General features: G+C 40.7%; 1 protein-coding gene across 1 annotated transcript in view; it reads right to left on the reverse strand.

Moving 5' to 3' along the window:
- cdh22 (cadherin 22) overlaps positions 1 to 24935 on the reverse strand; it is a 152265-nt gene that overhangs the window by 49522 nt on the left and 77808 nt on the right. The window contains exons 4-5 of the mRNA XM_088423649.1: positions 15749 to 16455; positions 9217 to 9511 (exon numbers count right to left, since the gene is read on the reverse strand). Of these exons, the coding sequence (XP_088279775.1) occupies positions 9217 to 9511; positions 15749 to 15955 (502 nt within the window). The 5' untranslated portion in view covers positions 15956 to 16455. The remainder of the gene's footprint in view (positions 1 to 9216; positions 9512 to 15748; positions 16456 to 24935) is intronic.

Consider the following 24935-nt stretch of genomic DNA (forward strand, 5'->3'; position numbering starts at 1 on the left):
GGGGGCCACTACGAAAGCGTGCCAGAAGCGGGACTGACAGCTATTTAAGAGGTGGCCTCATAAAAGAGATTTGTGCCCGTCTTCGCCTCTCGGCCGAGGGGGTCTGTAACGGCCGCAGCGACGAGCCTCACGCCTTACCGGCGTGTCGCACGCGCCACTACTGACTGCTCCCCGCCTTGCATTATGGATCATTTAGTCAAGTCGTAAAAGCTGAGGTGTTTTCACATGAAAAGTTATTTCATCACCACTTCCGCCGTGATTCATTCCTCCCCCCGTCCACACAAATGCCTCGGGAGAAGGAGAACGAGACAGGATGAGGAATAAAGCAGGAGAGAAAGCTGGCGTGTCATAAAAGCCAATGGGCTGCGTACATTGATCCTTTTCGAGATCTCAACGAGGATTTAGGGAGATGTTTCATCCCTCCTGACAGAGGTGGTAAATCCAATTTGGGTTAGCCTTTGAACTCATGACTTATATTAGATCATATCTGTATATTATAGTCTATTTGTTTGGCTGACAATATTTTGCGGCGCACAGATAAATCAAATGCCGGGCATAAAAGGAAACACTTTGTCAACGTATTATCTAGATCAACAAAAATCTCGAAAAGATCAGATCTAATGTGTGTGTGTGTATATATATATATATATATATATATATATATATATATATATATATATATATATATATATATATATATATATATATATGTATATATATATATATATATGTATATATATATATATATATATATATATATATATATATATATATATATATATATATATATATATATATATATATATATATATATATATGCCATATTCTGTGGCATTAAATGCATTAAATTAGATTTAGAGATACCTTCAGACAACCTGTTAAGATCTCATGTAGCACCAGGTGTACTTGTATCCAAATTTGAGAATCCCTTTGCTAAGTTACTTACCAAAATGAGCCCCGTAAATTGTAAATCTTTTGGCTCTGCCATGTAATGTGGGTGGAACATGTTGTCAACATTTGACAATCCCTCAGAGTATCCGCCATGAAAAATGGGTGATCCATAAATCACAATCATTTAAATCATAATGTTCTAATATTATTTGAATTGAACTCCAGATGACTCCAATTTAATCATACTTCACTGATCTTCAATAAAAAAGAAAAACACTTGTGGGTTGCCGAATTTCTACACATCACTGTGCCTCAGTGTAAGAGTAACCCATAATGAACGATGGTCCAAACTTCTTAGCATGATTGCACAAAAATAATCACATTACTTATTCGGCGCCTCCGTTGCACTCCGTCGCACTAAATCACAAACTCTGCAAGAGTTGCGCTCCTCCCTCCCCTAACATACCGTAAACACCGATTCAGACCACGTGCAGATCAGCTACAATCAATTACAGTCAAGCATCAGCGGTTAAGCGCAAGGCGGTGCGGACGTCACCGCTCGTCTGTATAAGGACGCTTGGCAGAGACTATTGATTGTAAGTCACTGCTGCCTGGACGCATCTCATCCGTTGTTAGCGTGACAGACCTGAGCCATCCTAATGTCGACCGCAGCACTTTGCCTGGGGTTATCGCAAAACACGGGTTTGATTAGCCCCTTTTATTCTCACATGACGTACAAAAATATAAATATACTATAGCTCTCACTTTCATGATATGAGGAAGGAACTGTGTCTAAGAGTAAAGCCCCTAGCCTACTGAGGGTTGAACGTTTGGGATCGTAGGGTTCGTTCAAGGTCACAACCAGTGTTCACCTATACTGTTTTTGTCAGAAAGTGTGCGAAGAACATCTGGCCGATGTTTGGGACACTGAACGAACTCTGACGAGAACACAACATTCACTACTTTCGTTGACACCTGCAAATATCGGTCCCTCAGCGGGATATGAACTTTAGTCTTGAACATTTTAGGCATTACGATTTTAAATAGCCTACTGTAAAAACAAGAATCTTGGTGAAGTTTATGAAAAAAAATGCTGGCCTGCTCTTGGTCAGCGTCTCCTCAAAGAGATGCTGGTTTGCTATACATCTGGTTTACATTTCAAAATGGCGGAACGGTAAAGCTTTGATTGTGAGTGGTTACAAAAGCGTATTTATAGCGCAATTTACTGCTTAATTCAAAGTTGAAGGGGTTAGCCATGGGTCCCAAGATTGCCAGTGATGTTAAAGAGAGAAGTAAGAAGATGATTTAGATGGAAACGAAGCTGAAGATAATCAAGAAATACAAAATACGCTAGCCTTAACATGGGCACAACAAGCGGCACGCAGAGGTAATTAAATCCTTTCTATATTTTTTATTTATGTTTTCTGATTGTATACATGTATATTATACATACGTAGCACTTACTTACTATTTTGGTACCAATTTTTAATATGTGTGTACAATTTTGATGTTTTTACCTGGGCTTCTAAACACATTAGCTATTTAACATAGGTTTGGATTGCCCCTCGTACGGTGAATTCAATTTACGAGCCCAACCGCGGAATGGATTAATCTCGTAACACGGGGGCCCGCTGTATATCGTTTACAGGGTAAGTGGTTTACGGATTAGATTCTTTGAACGTTCCGGGTAAGGATTAGAGGTTGACGTTAGAGCACCCCCAGTGTTTTGCCCTACCGTATATTCAGCATCCGCAGGCCCTTTCCTTTGCAACCACATTCAAACTTCAATAAAAAAAAAAAAAAACATCATTTATTGCATCCTCCACTAAAAAGTTCCCTGGGTGCGCATCATGTCCCTGCAGGACTAGACGATGAGGTGAAAAGCTCAAACGTTCTAATGCTCGAAATGTGCACGAGCCCGTAACGAAGCCGTCTTGAGGAAATGTGGCAATATAGCTGTTTGGCAATACTTAAAGCTGCGGCTTTTGAAAGCCTCAAGAGACCTCGCTCAAGCTGCATAAATATTTGAACATTTACTATTGATGGGGAAGAGCGGGGGTGGGGGGTGGGGGGGGGGGGGGGGCTGGCTGCGGTTCAAATATTAATGACGCTTTCCAAAACATAAACATTAAACCGGAATTCCAATGTAAGCCACCTGCTACTATACGCTGAGGAAAAGCTGCTGTTGATAGAGAGATGTAAATGTCTGCCTCTTTTGAGAGCACAACTCATAAAAAAACATAGTGTTTGAGGCAACAAAAAGCACTTAATGCCACCACGGCTGTCTGGCTCCACCGTGTAAAGACTATATTTAGCCAGCCGCAACTCAAGGAAATGTTAAAAAAAAAAGGCCTCCATCTAGGTGCAACAAAAAGGATGGAGGAAACATCAAAGTAGATGTTGTCAACTGAGCACGAAGATGGGAGCAGGAGTTAATGGCACCATAAAGTACATTTTGAATTTAAACTTTTTTTTTTAATTCATTCTGAGGGTCTGTACTATACAGTGATGAAAAACAAAATAGTCTTAATTATACATAATTGACATACCCTCCCTGTCTGGATATCACTGTAAATAAATAACTGTGGGAAAAGAAAGCTACAATCGTTACATGTAACACGCAGGCATGGGAAGAGCATGAAAACTCCACACAGGAAGTTCTGCAGTTCAGACCTTGGACCTCTGAACTAAAGCGAAAGTTCCTACTACATTGAGGGTGAACGTTTGCAGGTATTGGCAAATGCCAGAGCACATTAATTTGTTAAATGTTGTAAACGTTCTCAAATGTTATTCAAAAGCTTGCCAGGAGATTTAATCGCTTCACTTGTCGCAAGGAATTTTGAGCATGGATGGACGCATGAAGAGATGGACAGATAATTGCTAGAAGATGAATGGATGGATGATGGATGTGTGAGTTGGTGGACAGATGAATTGATAATTACGAAATTACGATGAGAAGTATTAAGAATTTTATTGTCATATGCATAGTAAGACCACAAAATGGATGCAATGGATGGCATTTGCAGCAGACAGATGATGTAACATCCATATTAGTAGCTCGTATGCCACTGATACCAATACCCATCTGTATAAAACTTCATAAAATATATGCATTAACATTGCATTACGATAACACAATCAAGCATTGAGTTTCTTCATGTTCCAATTCATTTACCATTATTTTGAAAAGTGCCTCTGCCAAGCCTTTAACAATATTAAATTTGATTAATAGCTGCAGAAACCGTGTTAAAATCTCATCTAATCCTTTACGGACCCCCAAACAGTCCTCACTCTGCCATTTGAGAACCACGAGTCTAATACTGCAACTCCCTTTTAAAACCATTTGTTGTTTGCCTCCTTAATCTACCTGTTCATGCGTTTATCTGAGGACACAGCAAGTGCCGCCCACTCATGCGGAGTGACTTCATGCGTACCCCCCGCCCACTCCTTTTTGTCCTATCATAAAGACATGCACACTTCTCAGCAACATTCAATCAAGCATGAACGGCAAATTTGATTTAGGACTGCAATTTCATTAGCCGCATATTTTTCAACAAAACAACACCCGGCCCAATCCCTCACACTTCATCAACATCGTCGCCACTCCTATTTTATCTGACCTCTTTTTTTTTTTTTGGAAGGGGGGGATCAACCAACCTTGAAAAACAAACTGACGACATACACAAGTGTTAGTTGGTTAGGAAGGCAAAGGCAGGGAGTGAATGAAGCCCTAGGCAGCAAAACTCTGGTAAAGCACAAACGATAAATAAAAATGAATATGCCGCAGGTAGCTGCTGATAAGTTCCTAAATATTACAGCCAGCTGAATATCTCCCATCACAAAAATAAATGATCGCATAATTTACTCAAACCGACTTACGAAAGCTTTCACCACTGAACGGTTTTAAAATTGAAAAGTATATTCCGCATATTTTTGAAGTGGGAATGGGGTCCAAACAGCCACATCACGCAAACATGTCATGTACATTAAATCACAGTCTTCACACAATTGCTTGCTTGCATTTCAATTTTCAATTTTTCTTGTGACGCAAACTGACATCAATCAAAAGAAGTGACTCATGCAAAATTGGCCAGGTACATACAGCAAATTAGATCTCGACTATTGTAAATTATAGTCTTCACGTAATTTCTTCCTGCTGCTTTTATTTCAATTGTGTGCCAATGTGACGCAGATTGACATCAAATCTACAAAGGTGTCTCATGCAAAATTGGCCGGATACAGACAGCATGTTTGAACTCACAAATAAAAGAAAAAGAAAAAAAAAATCCTCTTATATGAGTATTTGGAAACAACTAAAACATACTGATGTGCAATATCATTTAGCTACTCCTATTAAGAATGATTCATAATGGTACATTGTTATTACTTTACCATACAAGACGGATTTTCAATCTTGTGTACCCCGAGTTAAAAAATTTGGATGACATTGTTTTATTCCTGGCTTGACTGCTGAAAAATTGCTTCACTGATGAACATTTGCATACGTGTAAACCTTTTGCAATTAATTCTTAAGTCGAACTGTTCCTGTTACGGTATTAAAAATAATTCAATTACATTGTCTCATGTTCCTCCAAACATACTCGACTGAACTTCCTTTTGAGAAACAGTTTGTCCTATTGCCATTTTCAATCCCAAATATATCTGAACAAACTAGAGCAATATTTTGAGGCAAGACTACAATTTGGACTCCTAGTTTTCAATTTAAAATGTGTATATTCTTTCCGCCTGAGGGCACACTGAGCCGTCGCGCAAGCATGCAGCAAATATTTTCTACCTTTTTATCGTTTGGCGCAAGATGCCTTGCTCCGGAAATGATAACCTTGTGTTGCTATTGAAGTTGTATAATGGCGAGTATGCGCGTGTCTCCCATGACTCCTGAAGCGGATTGTGTTTAAAATGTGAAGGTCCACCGTGTTCTTATCGCGAATGGCACTTTATTGCTGATATTCGAGAGGGAAAATGCTGGTAACAGATCACGGGGGAAGAGGAGAAAAACATCCATTTGGGTTTAAACAGCAGTGCATGCAGAAAAAAGGTGGTTTGTATGGAGGAGTGAAACCTAAGCAGGCTTCAAGACATTGCTTTAGTGCTACAGTATGTTTCTGAGGTGGGAAATAAAGTAAAGTTCCAATCCAGCCTACCCTGGGGTTGGGGCATTTTCTTATGAGATAAAGAGTACTCTAATATACTAACATAAATATCGCATTTTCTGCACCATAAGGCACACGGACAAGCCTTACATTTTTGGGGGAAGAAAAAAATAACTTAGCTTAATAACAAAGTTGATTCTTAAATTTTTATCTTTGGATTTCCGTTATAAATGTCTTTTTTACAGTTCACATTTTTTAACACCCTGTTTGAAATATTGATATGCTACATATGCTCCGATTTTGAAACAATTTATTTAAAAAAAAAAAAAAAGAAAGCACAATTTTATAAAATAAAGCTAGAAGTTTTTAAATCAACAAAACAAAACATCTGAAGGTTTTTGGTTGCAATTGTATTATTTTTTTTTAATATTGAATTGGTGGCACAGTAAATAGCACGTCCGCCTTACAGTTTAAGGGTCCCGGTTCAAATCCACCTGGCTCCGGCCTTCCTGTGTGGAGTTTGCATGTTCTCCCCGAGCCTGCGTGGGTTCTCTCCGGGAACTCCGGCTTCCTCCCACACCCCAAAAAAAATGCATGGCAGGTGATTTGGAGACACTAAATTGTCCTTAGGTGTGATTGGGTGCGTGATTGGTTGTTCGTCTCTACGTGCCCTGCGATTGGCTGGCAGCCACTTCAGGGTGTCCGCCGCCTACTGCCCGAAGCCAGCTGAGATAGGCGCCAGCAAGCCTGCGACCCCTGTGGGGATAAGTGGCTATAGAAACTGGATGGATGGATGGTTTCAATTCTATTAATAAAGTTTGGCTGGGTTGTTTAATTGTTTTGTCTTTAGCACAGCTCCATCTAGTGGATGCATAACACAGCCCTCGTCACTACTGTAGCTTCTATTCTATGCGCCTTATTTATGAAAAATATATACATAAAAATATATAAAGTAGATAAGTAGCAAGATGTCAAAATTCAAAAAAGCAGGACTACCTGGTAATCACACCACCAACTGTGAGCCATCCATTTGCTAAAATACTATGAAAATGTTGTCACCATCTGGGTGAAATTTCAGCTCCCTTTCGTCTTTTTTCAATGTGATGTACAGCTATATATCACATAAGGGTTAGTTAGAATGAAAAGAAATTCACAATTTTTTATCACCGTATGAAGTGTTGTGTGAGGTAGACCTGGGCTCTTAAATCAGGTCAGTTGTATCTCAAGGCACTTCTGTATTTCTGATTTCGCTCACTTGTTTCACTTTGCCACTTAAATCACATCGTTTGAATGTTGCAAAGATATATATCGCATAAGGGTTAACTACAATTAAAATAAATTCACCATTTTTCATCTCTGTATGAAATGCGGTGTGAGGTAGCTCTTAAATCAGTTCACTTGTATCTCAAGGCACTTCTGTATTTCTGATTTTGCTCACTTGTTTCACTTGGCTACTTCAGTCACATCATTTGAATGTTGTGGTCCAGCCTCTATAAATAATTGTCATATCAGTACCTAAGTAGTTCATCAGCAAGTGCCCGCGTCATCGGAATACTTGAGAAGTCCCAACTGCACGGCTCCTATTTCCACCTGTAATCATTTCCGTCCTTAGGACAGCGCGAGAACACGCTCGGGCGGCTCATCGGGGACCCGTGCAATCACAAACGCTTCCCTCCTCCCTGTTTGATTGTTGGCTGTGGGTCGGAACTGACAGCGCTCCGGTGGGGATGCGCAGCGTTGCCATCCGTTAACTCGCCTCCTCTCGAATGACTTATACTTTATTTTCATCGAACATATGCAGAACTTTTATTCCTATTTGCAAACTCCCAACAGGGGAGGGATTGATCATATTGCCATTCTTGGCAATTTGGAGCATCTTCAGAGTTTAAAACTTTGTTGGAGAAGCTACTTGAGCACTTGATTTTCTTGCTAGGGGTTCTGGTGATGCAGGATTGCACATTTTGAACATGATGCTTTGGCTTGTTTGAACCAATGAATAAGCAGGATTTTGATGGGAGATGATTGGACAAACCTTTACTGATCAAAATAAAGACATGATGCTAAGTACGCCCTCTCTTCCCTTTTTTGGATCTTCCAAGATGGCTCTCAAAAATGCGACTCAGGCTCCTGTTACCCAATCTTACTTTTTGTGTCATTTTAAGTGTTCCAAGTGAAAGCATTCAATGTTATTTTGTAACCATATCATGTTATTTTAGAGGATTTTTTTTTTCAAAGTCTAGTGCGCCTGACAATGAACATTTGTGGAAACGCTGTGCAGTTCGACAAAATTAGGATTAGTGACAATGGTTATGTTTTTTGTTACACTATCAAAAAAATTAAACACCAGTATGTGTTCTAGTGTTTTTTCTTTGTTATCCAAAACTATTGAAAAATGGCTCGGGTAATAATCCTATGTGGTCAGCAATACTATATAAAGTACCAGATTTTTTGGATTAAAAGTCACACCTTTTTTTCTCATGATTTGAGCCCTGCAGCCTATAGTCCCATGCGGCTTCTCTGCTGGCTTTTTTTTGTTGTTGTCGCTTTTTCGCTAGCCACCAGGAGACAATCACCGGTGTTTGTTTGTATCTGTTCAATGTGCCAACTATGAAAGAAAACTGAAAAGATGTGAATCAATTTTTATGCTTAAAAAAAAAAAAAGTATAAATCATAAAAAAATGAGTAAGATGGTGTATAAATATTTGCGATGTACAAATTTGATAGGATTGTCCATCTATCTATCTATGATTGTACATATGAATTACTGTATGGGCAATGTGTTCATATGTTCACTAAAATATTCAATTAAACAAAGGGACACAGAGGACGCTATGGAAGTATTGATTTTGAGTTTGAACTGAGTGTGAACTCCTATTAATATTCTGTCAGTGTTATGGTGAAAATATCCATCCATCTATCCATTTTCCATAAATATGTTGGTGGTAAACATGTAGGCATGTTCAGTCTGTCGCAGATAGGAATTTGCTGTAAGCAGATCAATTATTTTTAAAAATTTAAAAATTCAAAAATGTAAAAGTTTAAAAGTCCAAACATTTTAAAATTCAAAAAAATATTTTTTAATAATAAACTTTCTGCATAAACATCTGATGCTACGACCCATGCTTTATATACCGGTGCAGCTTATAGTCCATAAAATACAATAGTTTTTTTTTTTTTCCCCCAAAATAGAGGCTCAAGTGTGTTGAGGTCTTACCTATAGGAGAAAGTTCAGCCACACTGCCGATGTAAGGCCCTTCCAAGAACTTGGGCTCGCTGTCGTTGATGTCCTGCACCTTAATTACAAACTCGGATTCTGGTTCCAGCGGGTCGTTGCTGAGGCGATCGCGGGCCTGCGCTCGCAGAGTGTAGAAGGCCTTCTCCTCGCGATCCAGTCTCTCGGTGGCGTGGATATCGCCCGTCAGCTCGTCGATAATGAAGATTGTGCCCGCCCCTTCTCCGGAGATGGTGTACTTGATGTTACCTTCACCTTCATCCGAGTCTGTGTGAATCTGGAAGAAAATGAAGTATACAAGGTTCTTTGGAATGCATGGGGAAGTGTTAAATAATTAAATATAACTTCTTCTCATGTTTGTTGTTGTTTGTTGAGTGGGAATACACAAATTTCTGACCCTGTGTGAAAAGATAATTGCCCTCTGAACCTAACAGGGAATTCTGCCACTTTTGCCAGCAATGACTGAAGTCAAACATTTACGATAATTGGTGATAATTGGTGTATTTCACACCACTGCAAAATAATTTTGGACCGCTCTTCTTTTCAGAATTGTTTCAATTTTGCAATGTTGGAGGGTTTCCAGCACTAACTGCCCGTTTAAACCTTGTGCAGTATTTTGACCTCTTTTGGGTCTTTTTTTTCCCACACCATTCGTGCAGTATCTTACCCAAGGTCTGTCCCACTCCTGGCAGAGTCATAACTAATAGGTTATGTAAAGTGTGTTTCAGATTTGCCACATTGTGAGCGGTCAGTGAACGCCTTTCCAGTGTAACGGTCAATGCACTCAAAGCAGTTGTTCTTTCTTTTCCTTGTGACACAGCTAGTTCATTTTATCATAAATACCCCAAAATGTGCTGTATCCCTTTTTCGCCAAGTTTATGAATCAGCTGGAAACATCATATATTTTTTACATAATCCCTTCCGTTTTAGTAATATTGCTGCGCGTGAACAAGGATGGACTCGGATGTTGGTTCAGCCTGCTCCCTTCTTTTATTGAAAATAATGTCGAAACAACTTAGCTAAGCTGCTGTTCGCTGCAACAGGCACTTGCTGCTAAAAGCCAACTGACGTTTGCCCTCTTGCTCATCCCGTTACGGTAGTTATTGTAAGTAAGCATACGGCCGCTATAAAATGCATATCTGTGCGTCAAAACTCGGCTTATGTGACTGACGGATCAATCTTCCTGAAATGGTGTCGATTGAATAAAAAAACTAAGAAAAAAAAAACATCTTTTTAAATTACCGTTTATAGGAGACACCCATACTTTAGGCCTTCATTTATAGGAAAAAAAGTACATCTTATATTTCGGGAATTATGGTAAATAAAATGGCCAAACATTATTTAAGCCTTATGAATGAATGACCTTTCAAGGTACTTGTCAGGGCTCTATATCAAACTTTATTTGAGTTTCAATTCTCTCAAAGTTAGAGCAACTTGAGCATTTCTTCCACTCAATTTTTTTCATCCTTGCCCCTAATAGCAATCACAGTCTAATTTCATCCGGTAGGTCGCTACACCAGTCATCATTTAGGATGTGACAAAAGACTGGGCGCTTCTGGTGGTAATTTACACCTTTTCTGCAAAGGACAGCTTCCCCAAATGAGGTGTTCAAAGTCATTCCAGCAGTTGTTAAAGGTAGACGAAATGAGAACTTAAAAGAGTCGTTATAAATCAGACCGATCGTTTCCACTAATGTGATTGGATGTTCAGACGCTCCCCAGGCAGCAATACCGGGCCGCCGTGCGCTTCCTAAATTCGACTTGACTTCAGAACCGCTCCCACTTGCTATGCATATGTGGCCAGCAATTTTGGAACGTAAACTGCTTGAAGGTCATGATGTGAATTAGGGCTCGCCGATAAATGGAATTAATGAGATTAAATTGTCTCATTAAAAAAATGGACATTTGGAAATTAGGTAAATTGTGAAATCAAGGTTTTACATAATTGGCAGAATGCTGGATGAGTGGTTTACAAGACATGTTTGCAGTACTAACTTCATTTTGCTTTTTAAATGGAGAGTCCAGTTATTTAGCTTTTAGATGAAAAAAAGTTCATTATAGCTTTTTGATTAACTCTTGTAGCCACACTTGAAATGATTTGAGAAATCACAAATTTATATATACATATTTTATATATATTTATATTGTATTTATTTGTATTTTTTATAAAAATTATTAAAATGTATGACATATATATATACAAAAAGAAATAAGATATCAGACACCATATTGATTTTTTTTACTTAGGAATGGCAAAATAAATTGAATACATTTTTAAAGAAGTTATACTCAAGATGTGAATGTGTATTGTAATGTGTAACATTCATTCCATGTATGTTAAATAAGGTTTTAAATCCCTATTCATTTTTTTTTTCTCATTGCCATATATTTTACATAGTATTTTTGAAAAAAATCCATCTTTTAAATAAATGTTTTCTGGGTATATTATCCATTAAAATAAATTAAAATAGTAATCATCCAGAATGTTAAAAGGAAATAGAGATTAACTTTATTTTTTTGGCCATATGGCCCAGCCCTTACTATATTTAACATTTCCAGAAGGAGATCAAAAATGCAGTCAATAATATAGCATCTCCTCAAATAGAATTTCCCGTATGGATTTGCGGTAAAAGAGTGCAACTGCGCACCGCTCCTGTCTGTTTTCGCCCCGAGCCAGAGAGACACATTCAAGCATGTATTTTTCCTTTGATGTAACACCTTACATCTTTTGTCAATAAAAGTATCCATCCATGTGCGGCGCTCAATATCTCCACCGCTGCATTTCCAAATGAGATTGCACGGAAGGGAATGTGCGTGAAATGTTGTCACCGTGCCTTAATTCAATTGCACCAGCCTGGCACCATGCACGCATGCAACTTTCTACCCAACGACACACGTGCACACCCAAACACTCACACACTTCACACACTTGGGTAAAGGCTGCATAACGCACACTCATACACACACACACCACAAAATGAGTTCATCATTCTGCGAGTATGATGCAATTCTCCCCCCTTCGGGCTTGATATAGCCGTGCGTCTGTCAGTCTATCATCGCTGGAGTGATTCGAGTTGGCTGCTTAAACACGCACACAAACACACACACTCATCTACGCAGATGCACGCGTAGCTAAATGTTACACTCCAATCTGAAGGTCAACAGCAAAGACATGGTTTCGAAACAAAAACAAAAGAAATTGCGCTAGCAGATTTTCGTCAAGCTTCTTACTTTTCATACCCGTGAAAAACTAGCAAAAGAATTCAAGCACACATTTTTACATCACAAAGAACTACCCCCTTACAAAAAAAAAATGTCCAAACCCCACAAAATAATTTTTCCATTCTCCCATCACTCTCTTGCAGGTTGAAAAGGACTTTCTTCTTCCCACAAAAGGAAATAGTTTTCTCCCAAGGGTGTCCCACTTTTACAAAGCCATCACAATGCCCACAGACATCAGTCGAGCCTTGTGCCCACGCATGTGCACAAAATTTCCCCCAAAAATAGTGGGAAGAACTTCAAGTATGATGCAGGGCAAATGTACAGCACTGCACATTGTACATTTGCCCTGCACATATATACATATATATACTTGGATGGATGGATGGATGGATGGATGGATGGATGGATGGATGGATGGATGGATGGATGGATGGGTGGGTAGGTAGGTAGGTAGGTAGGTAGGTAGGTGGGTGGGTAGGTAGGTAGGTAGGTAGGTAGGTAGGTAGGTAGGTAGGTAGGTAGGTAGGTAGGTAGGTAGGTAGATAGATAGATGACTTTTTTTTTCCTTTGGATGGTTTGTAATCCGTCACTTATTTTGTTTATAATTAATCTGGGTGGCTTGTGGGCGCAGCACGTCCGCCTTACAGTTCAGGGAGTTCAAATACACCTGGCTCAGCCTTTCCGTCTGTAGTTTGCATGATCTCCCCAAGAACGCGTGGATTCTCTCCAGGTACTTTGACCTTCTCCTATGACTTTCTCCATGACTAAAAAGTCATGTGCTAATATTGATGATTTTGGATATAGATCAATATCATCCGAACATGCTGTTCAGGTTGATATGAGACACATATGCTATATCACCGTCAGAAAAACATATTTTTACGAAGTGCATTAAAAATAGTGTGTAATAATACGTCCCACTTTTTGAAAACCATTGGACTGATTTTCTGTCAGGGCATGTTTGGACATATTTGTTGTGGATGTTCTTTACCTCACACTCATCAGACACCCTACCAATTGGAAAAATAAATCGCAAGAAGTCAACATGACCTTGCAAATGGCATGTTTCCACAGACATTCTGGAAAACCTTCCAAAAAGTAGGGAAAACTGTTATACCCGCTTTGATTTCAATTGATTTCCCCGTTGTTGCACTGGTACTTTCAGTTCAGGAGTTAAGATATTTGAGAATAATTGAAATTACACTGTATTTGTGGGAATGCAGAGCGGAGGCGATCAGCGCTTGAACTCCGCCGCCTGCTTGGTTTATGGAGAGCGTCAAAGCGGCAACAAATTGGCTGTCTCATATTTAAGTCTGAGTAATCAGGAGGAGGCTCTGCCACATTTGGCTGCCGCTTGTCAGTCCCTCAGATCTCCGTCGCTTCAAAGTGTTAACAAGGTGACTATCAGAGGGGAGGCGACCAGAGAGGGGAGAGAGAAACGGGGGAAGTGACAGGGAAGGCTGGCAAAGTAAACGGAAGACCTTGAAGAATGAAGTTGTCAGAGTGTGAAGAATATCGGTGTTGATCGGAAGTCGACTTGCGAAGGAAAGGACTTCTGATGACAAACGTCTGTTCAGACATGAACGTCTTATGTTCATATCCGTAAATTATGTATTGTTGCGTGTTAAATTAAGCGTGTTTCAGATTTGCCACCTCGCTAGTGTAATGTAATTGTTTTTTCCTTTTCCACATTGCGGTTTGAGTTAATTTTAGAATAAATACCTGACGTTGAGCAGCATCCGTGTTTCACCAAGTTTATGAATGACTGCAATTAATAAACGAGTCACAAGGAATACATTTCCGAGTTCTTTTACCGGTGCACTCTGAATTGAATCAGCTGGCGACATCATAACTTCTACATGATCCTCCCTGTTTTTGCATTCCTGCGTGTGAACTTGGACGTTGGTACAGTGTGCTCGCTTCTTTTATTGAAAAGCACTTGATGCTAACAGCCAAGTGATGTCCCCTTCTCACTTGTCCCTCCCATTTTAGTAATTATTGTAAGTAAGAATATGACCGATATATAAATGCACATCTGTGCGTCAAACTCGGCTTATGTGGCTGGCAGATAAATCTTCCTCAAATTATGTTGTTTAAAAAAAAAAACAACAACGTATTTTTAAGTATATATATATATATATATATATATATATATATATATATATATATATATATATATATATATATATATATATATATATATCGACAGAAACATCACCATAAAAATGTGCAAAAAAATAAAGAGTAAAATAAAATGATAAAGCGTATCAAAATAGCCAGGAACGCCAATCACGTGATCAAACTTGGATCTCTTTCTGAGAGGGAACGACAAGAGACGTGTCATTTTTCTTTCCTTCCTAACCCTTCAAAACTATACTTCACAAATTTCTATGATAATGCCTCCTGCGTGTACTAAAATAGAACATTCTGAAAGAAAAAAAAAGTCATATAACGGCTCTCGGATCGTTCACCCCCGCGAGGATTCATTATCTAAATGTACTGATCCAAGCTGCCAGTTTAATGTGACGTGAGTGGCCTTTTTATTGGTAAATCAGATTTCATTAGCAGAGTAGCCAGGGTGTTAGACGGAACGAGCTTGGCAAGTCTGCTGACTTGGCTCAAGTAATATTAATGGCGGAAAAAAAAAACATTAAAAACATGTCGCAATTATCCGGTGGAGAGGCACTCGGCTCAGGCTTAATCCTCGGCGACACTAAAAGTGTTGATTGGCGACATCCAGCTGAGTCCATACATTTTCATGAGGCGCTGCCATGCATCAAACATGCCTTCTCACATACAGTTAGGTGTTCATCCAAATCATCATGTGATAATTGGCTGGCAAGTACGCGCATCGTGCCATTCGCAATACTTACTACCTAAATTACATTTTGACTGCTAATTTGCCCCACGATAAAAAAAATTGTTTTGACACCCCAGGTATAGGAGGTCTACAGCCAGAAAAGAATATGTTTGATACAAAGCTAGATGGCATTCATTGATTAATTTTTAAATGTTAACTTCAACCCTGATGACAATATGCTATGACTTGAATCAAACGGGAGAATTTGGATTCTGCCACTTGACACTTGCTGCTTAACTCGAGTGAGCATTGATTTGTTCTACACTCTACAAAGTAGACAGCAAATTATATTTTCAAGGAGTTACCATAAGACTTCCACTAGTCTGCTTTTTACATACTCAAGGACATTGTCCGAAAACTATTATCACAAGAAAGCGCCTCAAAGCCGCACTCATCGTAAACGTGTGAGGAAAAAAAAAAAAAAAGTTCTTACCTTTCCGACATAGAGGGGCTCAGTGCCTGTATACTCCTCCACCACAAAGAACTGGTTCCAAACCCATCCCCGCTTCACTCGTTCCACAGATGAGGCTCCTTGCTCCCCCCTGCTGGAACCAGCAGTCCTTGTGGCTTCACACCAACAACTAAAAAAACTCCATGATGCCAAAAATATCCAGGCGCCTACTGTCCAGAGATGAGCCATGTCGAATTATAGAAAACAGAAACAATTGATCCACGTGTATTTTTTTTTTAAAAAAGGGAGGAGTATCGTCCACGTTGCTATGAGGTAAATATTAATCCATAGGATCAAGGATGGTCACAGTTTTATGCTGGATGCCATTTTAAATTCCTGCCAAAAGTCACTCACTTGGATTCCATCTCTGACCCACTTTCCCCATAGGGTTTCACATGACATTATATTATTTCAAACCTAAATATTCCAAATAAGAGATGAGGGGGAAAAAAATCTTTGTTGGGAGTATTTTGTCAATTTGTTCATCCAATCGAGTACCTTAAATGTCCCCTTTTTGTGCTCCAGGTGGTTTCAACACCATTTCACACTGGTAAATAATATATCAGGCTCGACCTCCGAAAAAAAATCACTTCCTTGGAAAGGCAACTAGGGAAAGCTTGTCAGATTGTAGTAGAATTTGCTTTGAATGTCTTGTGCTGCTCCATCAGTAATCCCAAAGAAGGACAAACCTGTAAGACACAAAGGAAGTGATTAGAGTGCCTCTTCAGTTACACGATGAGAAAAAATGTAAAACATACACAATCGCCCGCTTGTGGGATTTCGAGGCCAGCAAACTATGTTGAAGTAAGGAGAAGAGCTTCATTTTGTAAGGCCATCACCTTGTTTAATAGAATTTGAGTAGCTTTTGACACTTATTTTAATGGTAATGGGTGGAGACAATCGTAGACAATCAAAATACTGGAAATAGTCTTCCTAAATATGAAAATTGTAAATGACTAGACAATTATAAACTAAAACACGTCTGAATCCTCCTGAAACCCCGTTCATTGGTGTCCACAGTTTTCTATTTGGTCTCAGCGAGACAGCAAATCAAATTGCGTCCCACCTAAACACATGAGTTATCAATAGAAAGGCAAGACCATTGAGACAATAGCTCTAGACCGAAAATAATGTCCCCGACAGGACACAAATGAATAGCCTCACTTAAGAGGACGTAGGAATAGATGAAGTAGCAGGAACATTTATAATTTAAATAATACACATACATGAACAACATTTTCTTCTTCACATGAGTTTAGCTGGGATTATTAGTCATTTATTGTATTAGTTATTTATTGTGTTTGGGAGCCAGAGGTCACTTTTTGACGTTTGTCTGCCTTTCAGTTGCACTGTCAGAGCGAGCGTCCAACCTCAGACAGCTGATTAATTGCATGAGGAAGCACAAATTGGATCAAAGTATTAATCAATTAATTAAATCCAATGAGGCAACAAGCGCCTAATACCTCTGACAAACACTGTAGAGCGCAAAAAAAAGGAGGGGAGGGGGGGGGGGGGGGTGTTGCGGTTCAGCTAACCCAAGGCACGAAGGAACGGAAATAGGCATAAAGAAGCCAAAAATGAAAGTCTCCCAGCGGAAATGAGAGGTTGACTCATTCCGTGCATCCTGAGTGTGATTAATGGCTTTCAAAAGAAATAGTTGAGAAATCACAAAGTTTTCTATGGCTTCACAAGTCCAAGCGAGGATGACGCCCAGAAGAAAATCTGCAGACAGTTTCAGCTATTGCATTTGTGTCCTGCTGAGGGGACCTCTCTAATCGCACTTTCTTCCTGTCTGGACCTGCAGCTTTGCGCAAATAATTCCTTCTCAGGCTGTTGGTGGAGGCGACGTCCGTGTTATTGGAAAGCAACTGTGTCAAATCCCCTGGAGCAAACAACCTCCCGAGCAAGTCAAACAGCTCGCTTCTCTTTGCTCACCTGCTCCGGTCCGCGCTTTTTAACGTGTCCAAAACGCTAATGCACTTTGGTAGGATTTGGACGCTCGGGCGTGTACGGACGGCAGTGCTGGGATGTCGAGTGTTAAGTCGCCAAACTGAAAGCACGGAATACACGGCGAGCGCTATTGTGGATCAGAATGGTTAGGAGTCAAGTAGTAATGGAAATACGTGTTTTTAGAAAGATATTAGTATAGTAGTGTGTGTGTGTGTTTCTAATAAAAATGGACACGATGTGATGTCAGTGTAAAAAGCAAGATTATAATATTGGCCTTGAAGACATCTGGATAGGGCTGGTTGTCTCCTACAGAAGAAATACCATCCGACTATGAACTAAAGGCCAGACGCTCCTACCTGAAGAAGCTGTCAATCAGGATTGATAGTTCATTGACCTTTTCCCCCTTCAGCAAGAATTGCCTGTTGACCGAGGAATTTGAACACACCGTCCCAACACATACATGCATTCCTCAGTGAGACCACACCCCCCAAAAAGTGTATCAGGACTGTTTGTAAAAGAGGCCAAACGTTACTACTTCTGCTACCATCCGCTGCACAAGTGGTCCAGGATCCTGTATAACTTTGATTCTCTGTCTAGATTAACCAAGTGTTTCAACTACGTCATGCAATTTTTCTACATAAAGAAACTAGAAACTAGTTTGACGCAGGAACATTATCTAGGTTCCTTTAGTAGGAAGTTGAAAGGGGATATGTGAATTAGGGTCCGATGGATATGGATTTTTTTCGGTGGAAAAAGTAGAGATTACTGATTAATCAGCAAATTCAATTGCTCAATCAATTAACGAAAAAAAATATTCTAAAAATACTTGGTTGTAACAGCCCCAGTTATAAAGGTAAAAAGTGAGACTAATCGGCAAAAATCAGACCGCTGGCCAGTGATTTTCGGCCTATTTGAAGGGCCGTATTTAGCCGATTACTCCGTTAAGCCTTCATGAGAACTTGATTTTTTCCTAATAACCAACAATAATATTGGAACTAGTTATTATTCTGTTCAATTTTCTAGCTGCATCCGAACTGTGACAGCAGAGGAGGCGGGGAAAGTTGACCCCTGGTGCTCCCTCAGCTACGGCATTCCCGAGAGCCACGGCACACTGTGGAGATGACAGACTATCATCATCATCGCCATCATCATCATCTTCTTCCTCTGAGGCGCAACAGCATTCCTCTGTAGCGTAACCCCCCCTCCATTTATATGTTAACGAGTAATGTCCAATATGCACGACTCCTTTGACTCTGCTGCCTCGCTAAAATTGATCCCAAATACTTCGTTTCATGTTTCCAATTAGAAATGTTCTAGCCGTCAAGTGGAAACTTCAAAGCTGTAAAACACACTCCGTCATGTTTATTCCTCGAGGCAAACGGCAGGATGAAATTAATTCACTTTGCCTATCTGGTGTTCTTATTTTTTTAACGGTAGATAATTTAACAGGGGCGACAGGCATTTTCAATGTGTTTAATTATAAAGCATTTGTATGAAACATATTCAAGCATGCACCGGCCCCTAAATTGGTTGATTTGCAAAGCGAAACATTTGTCGCTCGCTATCTAAAAACAAAACTCCTCCAATGGTTCTCTCCCTTCTTCTGTTCCGCCTCGCCATTTAGGGAATTTCATTAAGTGTGTACACATTTACTCATAATTAGGCCTGGAAGTAGGAACCGCTAATGAGGAAACCGGAGACGAACGCTAGCTAGCGTGTTCTGCTTTTCGTTCAAATTTGGCCAGCGCCACGCCGGTTTGTCGCCAGCCCACGCAGGCTAATTAGCGGCGTGTCAATTAGCGCCTTGTTCTTTTCTGGCCGCGGCCAGTAAAATGTAGGCTTGATGATGCAAATATGACTGCCATACTTGTCCATCTCGCTTTCCACCATCGTTTGCTGGGATCCCGGGCATATTGGCAAGCGCCGCGCAGCCATTCGTGACCTATTAGGAACGCTGGATTGATTGAGGGGCATGCGAGGGAAGTCTCATCAGCCAGTATGACCACAGCGGGCGCTTGGACAGCTGGCAGCAGACACACGACGGCCAGGCAAGACTGATGACTGCAGGCTGAGAGGCGGGGAGCCAACAGTCACCCCCTAGCAACCCCGTCCCAGCTTTCATCCCGTTACCATCCCTACTAGGGTGGCCAGATGTCCCCGTTTGAGCCTTGTGTCCTGGTGGCTTTCGCCAGCCTCATTGTTTTGCCATTATGTAGTTTGCATCCAGATGGGGAGAAAATGCAAATTCCACACAGGAAGGCTACGGTGAGGTGGAACTGAACCCTTGACCTCTCTGCAGATGTGCTAAACACTCTTTTTGGGTCATGTGAATGTCAATCACAATGTTGTCCTTTGGTACATGCGGTATCCACTTCAACCTGTGAGCCTGGATGGGGGCTCCTCCCACCTGTGGTCCCTTCTGAAGGTTTCTGATTTTCCCCAAATTGGGTTTTTGAGTTTTTCCTTCCCCTTCTGGGAGCTTTGACATGGGATGCTGTTGTGTAGCTATACCAGGAAAATGTCTCTGTTTGACCTGTTTTTTCAAAAGAAGTCTCGACATGACCTCTTTTCACCTCTTTTCTCCCTTTGAGACTTCGGTGATTAAGGGCTATACAAATAAAATTTGGTTGATTGATTGTCATTGTGGGCAGCGCGGTGGCGCAGTGACTAGCACGTCCGCCTCACAGTTCAAAGGTCCCGGTTCAAATCCACCCGGCTCTGGCCTTCCTGTGTGGAGTTTGCATGTTCTCCCCGAGCCCGCGTGGGTTCTCTCCGGGCACTCCGGCTTCCACACTCCAAAAAACATGCATGGCAGGTGAATTGGACATACTAAATTGTCCGTAGGAGTGATTGATGCATGGATGGTTGTTCGTCTCACTGTGCCCCGCGATTGGCTGGCAACCTACTGCCCGAAGCCAGCTGAGATAGGCGCCAGCAAGCCTGCCTTTGGGGATAAGCGGCTCAAGAAAATGAATGAATGGATGGATGGATGGACTGTCATATATAGATATATATATATATACAATGCACCTGAAACTTTGCTGAAATTCATTCACACACACATAGTAACAATTGTTCAATATTCCAAACATTTCTTTGGCCTGTGCCTTTGTTTGGCTTTGTGCCTCTCACCCACTTGGAAAAACATATTGCTTTCCACCCTTCCACAGTCTCCTTTTTCTTTGCGTTGCTTTGTCAGCTCTGCTTCTTTTTCAACTTTCTTTTCACTTTACCTTTTCTTCTTCTGACGCCTTCCCCCCCTCACCTTTTTATGCCATATTTTTTTCCCCAACAACCAGCATTCCAATAAGACACTTGTGGCTGAGTTGAAAGAACATCCAGGTCGAGGACAATTTCAATTTTGCGTTAGAGCTAAAGTTACTGCAATCATTTTCCTTTTTAACTTTGTGATATTGACTTCAGTTCTCAGTCTTGATAAATGTGAGAGAACATTTTGAATGTGATGAATGTGACAACATTGTGTTATAGCCTTCAAAATTAACCAATTAATTGACAAGTAATTGATGATCAAAATGGGTAGGGGCTATTAGAAACAATATATTGAAAACTCAAAATCTCGTTTCATATTTTTTAATGATTTTTTTAAAATCCATAAACAAACTGACAGTCTCATATTCTGCTTTATTTTGTATTTCATGCTTCATAAGAGTGATTTTTGTGGGTACTTGGCTTAAAAACCCTATTTCACAAGGATACTCATTGGAAAAAAAAAAAAAAACAGTACCACTGCTCTAGTCAATAACTTACAAGGTATAACGCCATATACTTACATTTATATATGCATGAAGACACTTTTGGAGACACTTTTCAAAACAGTTGAAACATACAGACTCTCCACTAACAATCCAGGCTCAACTGAGCTAGCCCTTGATAAAGATCTGAGAACAACCAATATGTAGCCATCATTTCTAGATAATTCATCAGATTTTACATTCCTCTTATCCAGGGCTTTGCCGGCATCTTCCGTCATTACAGAAGTAACACAAAGAACAATGAAAAGTGGATTTATGAGACGCAAACTATCAATAGGAGTTGTTCACGCTACATCATGTCCATCACATCTTTGTCGTTAAGTTCTTGTGCGGCTTCCCTAATAAGCTGCGTTGAGGGCACGCCGTCTCAGGACACATGGGATGCAAAGCTGCGTGCAGTGTAAACCCGCCTCCGACTGAGCACATATTTACCCTCCACTTTGAGATTTGGGCTCAGCCTCTGTCACGAGGCGTCGATCCGGCACATTCACACGCCACGGTAAATGGGAAGGTGAACTCAAAACGCCTCCAAAGTGCTCTTCAACTGTTTATTCCGCAGAATATATTAAAAGGATTAGCGCGTGTACGTAACGTGATTACGAGCAAAGCGTCGCCAGTGCGAACAGGCGGAAAGTCAACACGCGCTGAGATAGACCCCCGTTCCCAGGCGAGGGAAAAGGTGAGGGATAAACTGAAATTATCAGGCGGATTAAGGGATTACTTCAAAAAGTGGCTTTCTTAAAAAATATATAATAAAGAAATAAAAATAATAACAGCATACCTTACAGAGACTCTAACTGCACAGAACTTAATTGGGACATTTTGAATATGTCCACAGACAATTTGAGTAAAAAACTGCATTTGGTAAACATCTCTTTTAGAATCCTCATGGCATTTAGGGGTGCATGTGTTTGTTGTATTTTAATTGGCTAAACCGGCCCAGCCTCGCCAATGTGGTGCCCAAGGCACCCCCTACCACTGATGATTTACGTACTATTAAAAATTCAAACATGAGGAATTTTATACGGCTAGAGGAGAAGTGCTTGAAACCAAGTAAAACATTTTTACTTTTTTAGAGGGGTGGCAAATCAGTCATATATATATATATATATATATATATATATATATATATATATATATATATATATATATATATATATATATATATATATATATATATATATATATATATATATATCCTTTTTTTTTTTTTAACGGTTTTATTTACACCTAAATCTGATCGGTTTAAAATGGTGTGATTGATGTGCGTGCTTGATAACCGATCATGTGATTAGAATCCAAAGATCCCTAGTAATGGTTTGTTTGAATGTAATCATACTTAACTATACATATGTTTTAAATATAATCGTAGGTCTAGTTATCATTAAATGATATTACATGGGAGTGGAACTCCTCCGGAGGTTGCCATGTTTGTTATAGCTATGGAGAGCCGGAGGAAGAGTGTGTTTTGCTGCTTTTATCGTAATGCCCCTAAAGCGCCTAAGGTGAACTTACAAATATATTTTGGTGCCCATGGCACACTTAGCATCTGCCTATCCTATCCAATGAGTAAGCAGGCCCTAGTTCTAACTATTATGAGGTCAGCAGTATAAATGTCTTGTAAAGGTTCCTTTGACCCGCCCAAAATTCAGTAAACCTGTGAAATAGAGTTCTCGATATACTCGTAATTTGCATGGAAAGCTCTCTGATGTCTTTCCAATGCTCAAAGCTCTCCACAGCAGTTTTCACAACAACTTTGTAAATGCCAAAGCATCCCGAGGCAAGCCTCCAACTGTATGGAGTCCGAATTTTTAAGAACGCAAATATCCATTAAGTCTCCCTTGACGGTTCAAAAACAACAAGTCTGCCAGAAATGCTCCGACTTGTTGACATCCTGACAGACCTCTCCACCAGATCACTTCACATTTAACACTTTCTCGCGCCTGTGTTCAGGCGTGTAGGTGGTCTCAGGGGGTCCCGCGAGGCTGCCGAGGGCATGCGCGGCCGCTGTCGAATGTTGACAGAAACCGGCGCTCATCTGGCCCGTTATCTCGCCGAGAATATGGACAGCTGTCAGCAACGTTGGGCGTCATCCATCATCCACAAGCACACATGGATGCTTTTTTATTTCTTTTTTTCGCTCCCTCAACCGGCCAGACCACCTCTTCATATTTTAAAACAACTCCCACCCTGCGTGCAGACTGAAAATGTGAATCCAGAGCACCGGCGACCCGTGAGATGAGCGATTCGGTAAGAGTGCCGGTCGCAGATTGGCGGCGCGGCACCACTGAATGTTCGCCTCTACATATACAGTAAGTAAAAAAATCCAACTTGTGGGTACATGAGACAAGTTCATCTGCACCCGCTTTTGCAAATGCAGTTCTGCTTTGAGATGTGAGTTCCATTCAGCCAGTGAAACCAATCATAAATCAAAACTTATTTTTAATTGCATCTCTCCCCAGTATTTAAAAGTGTTACAGTGAAAATAATAGACATTAAACCTGGGGTGTCCATTTTTTTTTTCATTTGAGGGCTCCATACAGAAAAATGAACAATGAATGCAATCAATTATACATCCAGCTAACTTAGGCGGGGGACACCCTGAACTGGTTGCCCGCTAATTGCTGGACAGGCAGAGACAAACAACCCAATGAAAAACCCAAGTAAGCTTGGGGAGAACATGCAAACTCCACACATGAAAGGCCGGATTTGAACTCAGGACTCTAAATTGTGAGGCAAACATGCTAACCACTCTACCACCGAGCCGCCAAAAAGGAAACTAAATATACTCAAACCTAACGTGACAACAAGGAGCACTTGAACAATACAATTGGAACAGGGAGCTGATTGTCCAACCCAAGGGGTGGATGTTAGCAAAGAAAGGTGGGTGAAATCACTCTGACGGGACCCAAAGCCCAGCAAAGAACCCACCCGGGCTTGGGGAGAACATGCAAACTCCACACAGGAACCCCGGAGCCAGCTGGATTCAAACTCAGGTCCCTTAACTGTGAGGCGAACATGCTAACCAGCATACAATTAGTCCTTCAATAATGGTTTTACCCTTTGAGAATATATTTTTTAAACGCATTGGATGTAGGGCACGACTCGTTGAGCCTCAGCAGATTCTGCATGAGTGGCGTTCTACCTGGTGTTTGTCCGTGGGCTACAGAAAGCAAACGGCGGCGAGGTGCAGTGCTGGATACGCCGCAATTAGTGTAATCACAAAGGCGACTTTAGCACGGCACTGACAATATGTCACCTCCCATTAGGGGCCGTAAGCAAACGCGGGAGCCTAATGCGACGCAGCGCCCGTTCCCCTGCACCGCTGCCGATGTCAATGCGCATCTTGCTCTCCTCAGTCACGCTCGGCCGCGTGCCATTGACTGGCCGATACCACACAGGGCGCCGGACGCGGAATACAAAGTCCAAAGCGAGCGAGAGAGAGG

Source organism: Hippichthys cyanospilos, chromosome 9, assembly GCF_059441005.1.
Source record: "Hippichthys cyanospilos isolate Australia breed blue-spotted pipefish chromosome 9, RoL_Hcya_1.0, whole genome shotgun sequence".
Classification (NCBI taxonomy): domain Eukaryota; kingdom Metazoa; phylum Chordata; class Actinopteri; order Syngnathiformes; family Syngnathidae; genus Hippichthys; species Hippichthys cyanospilos.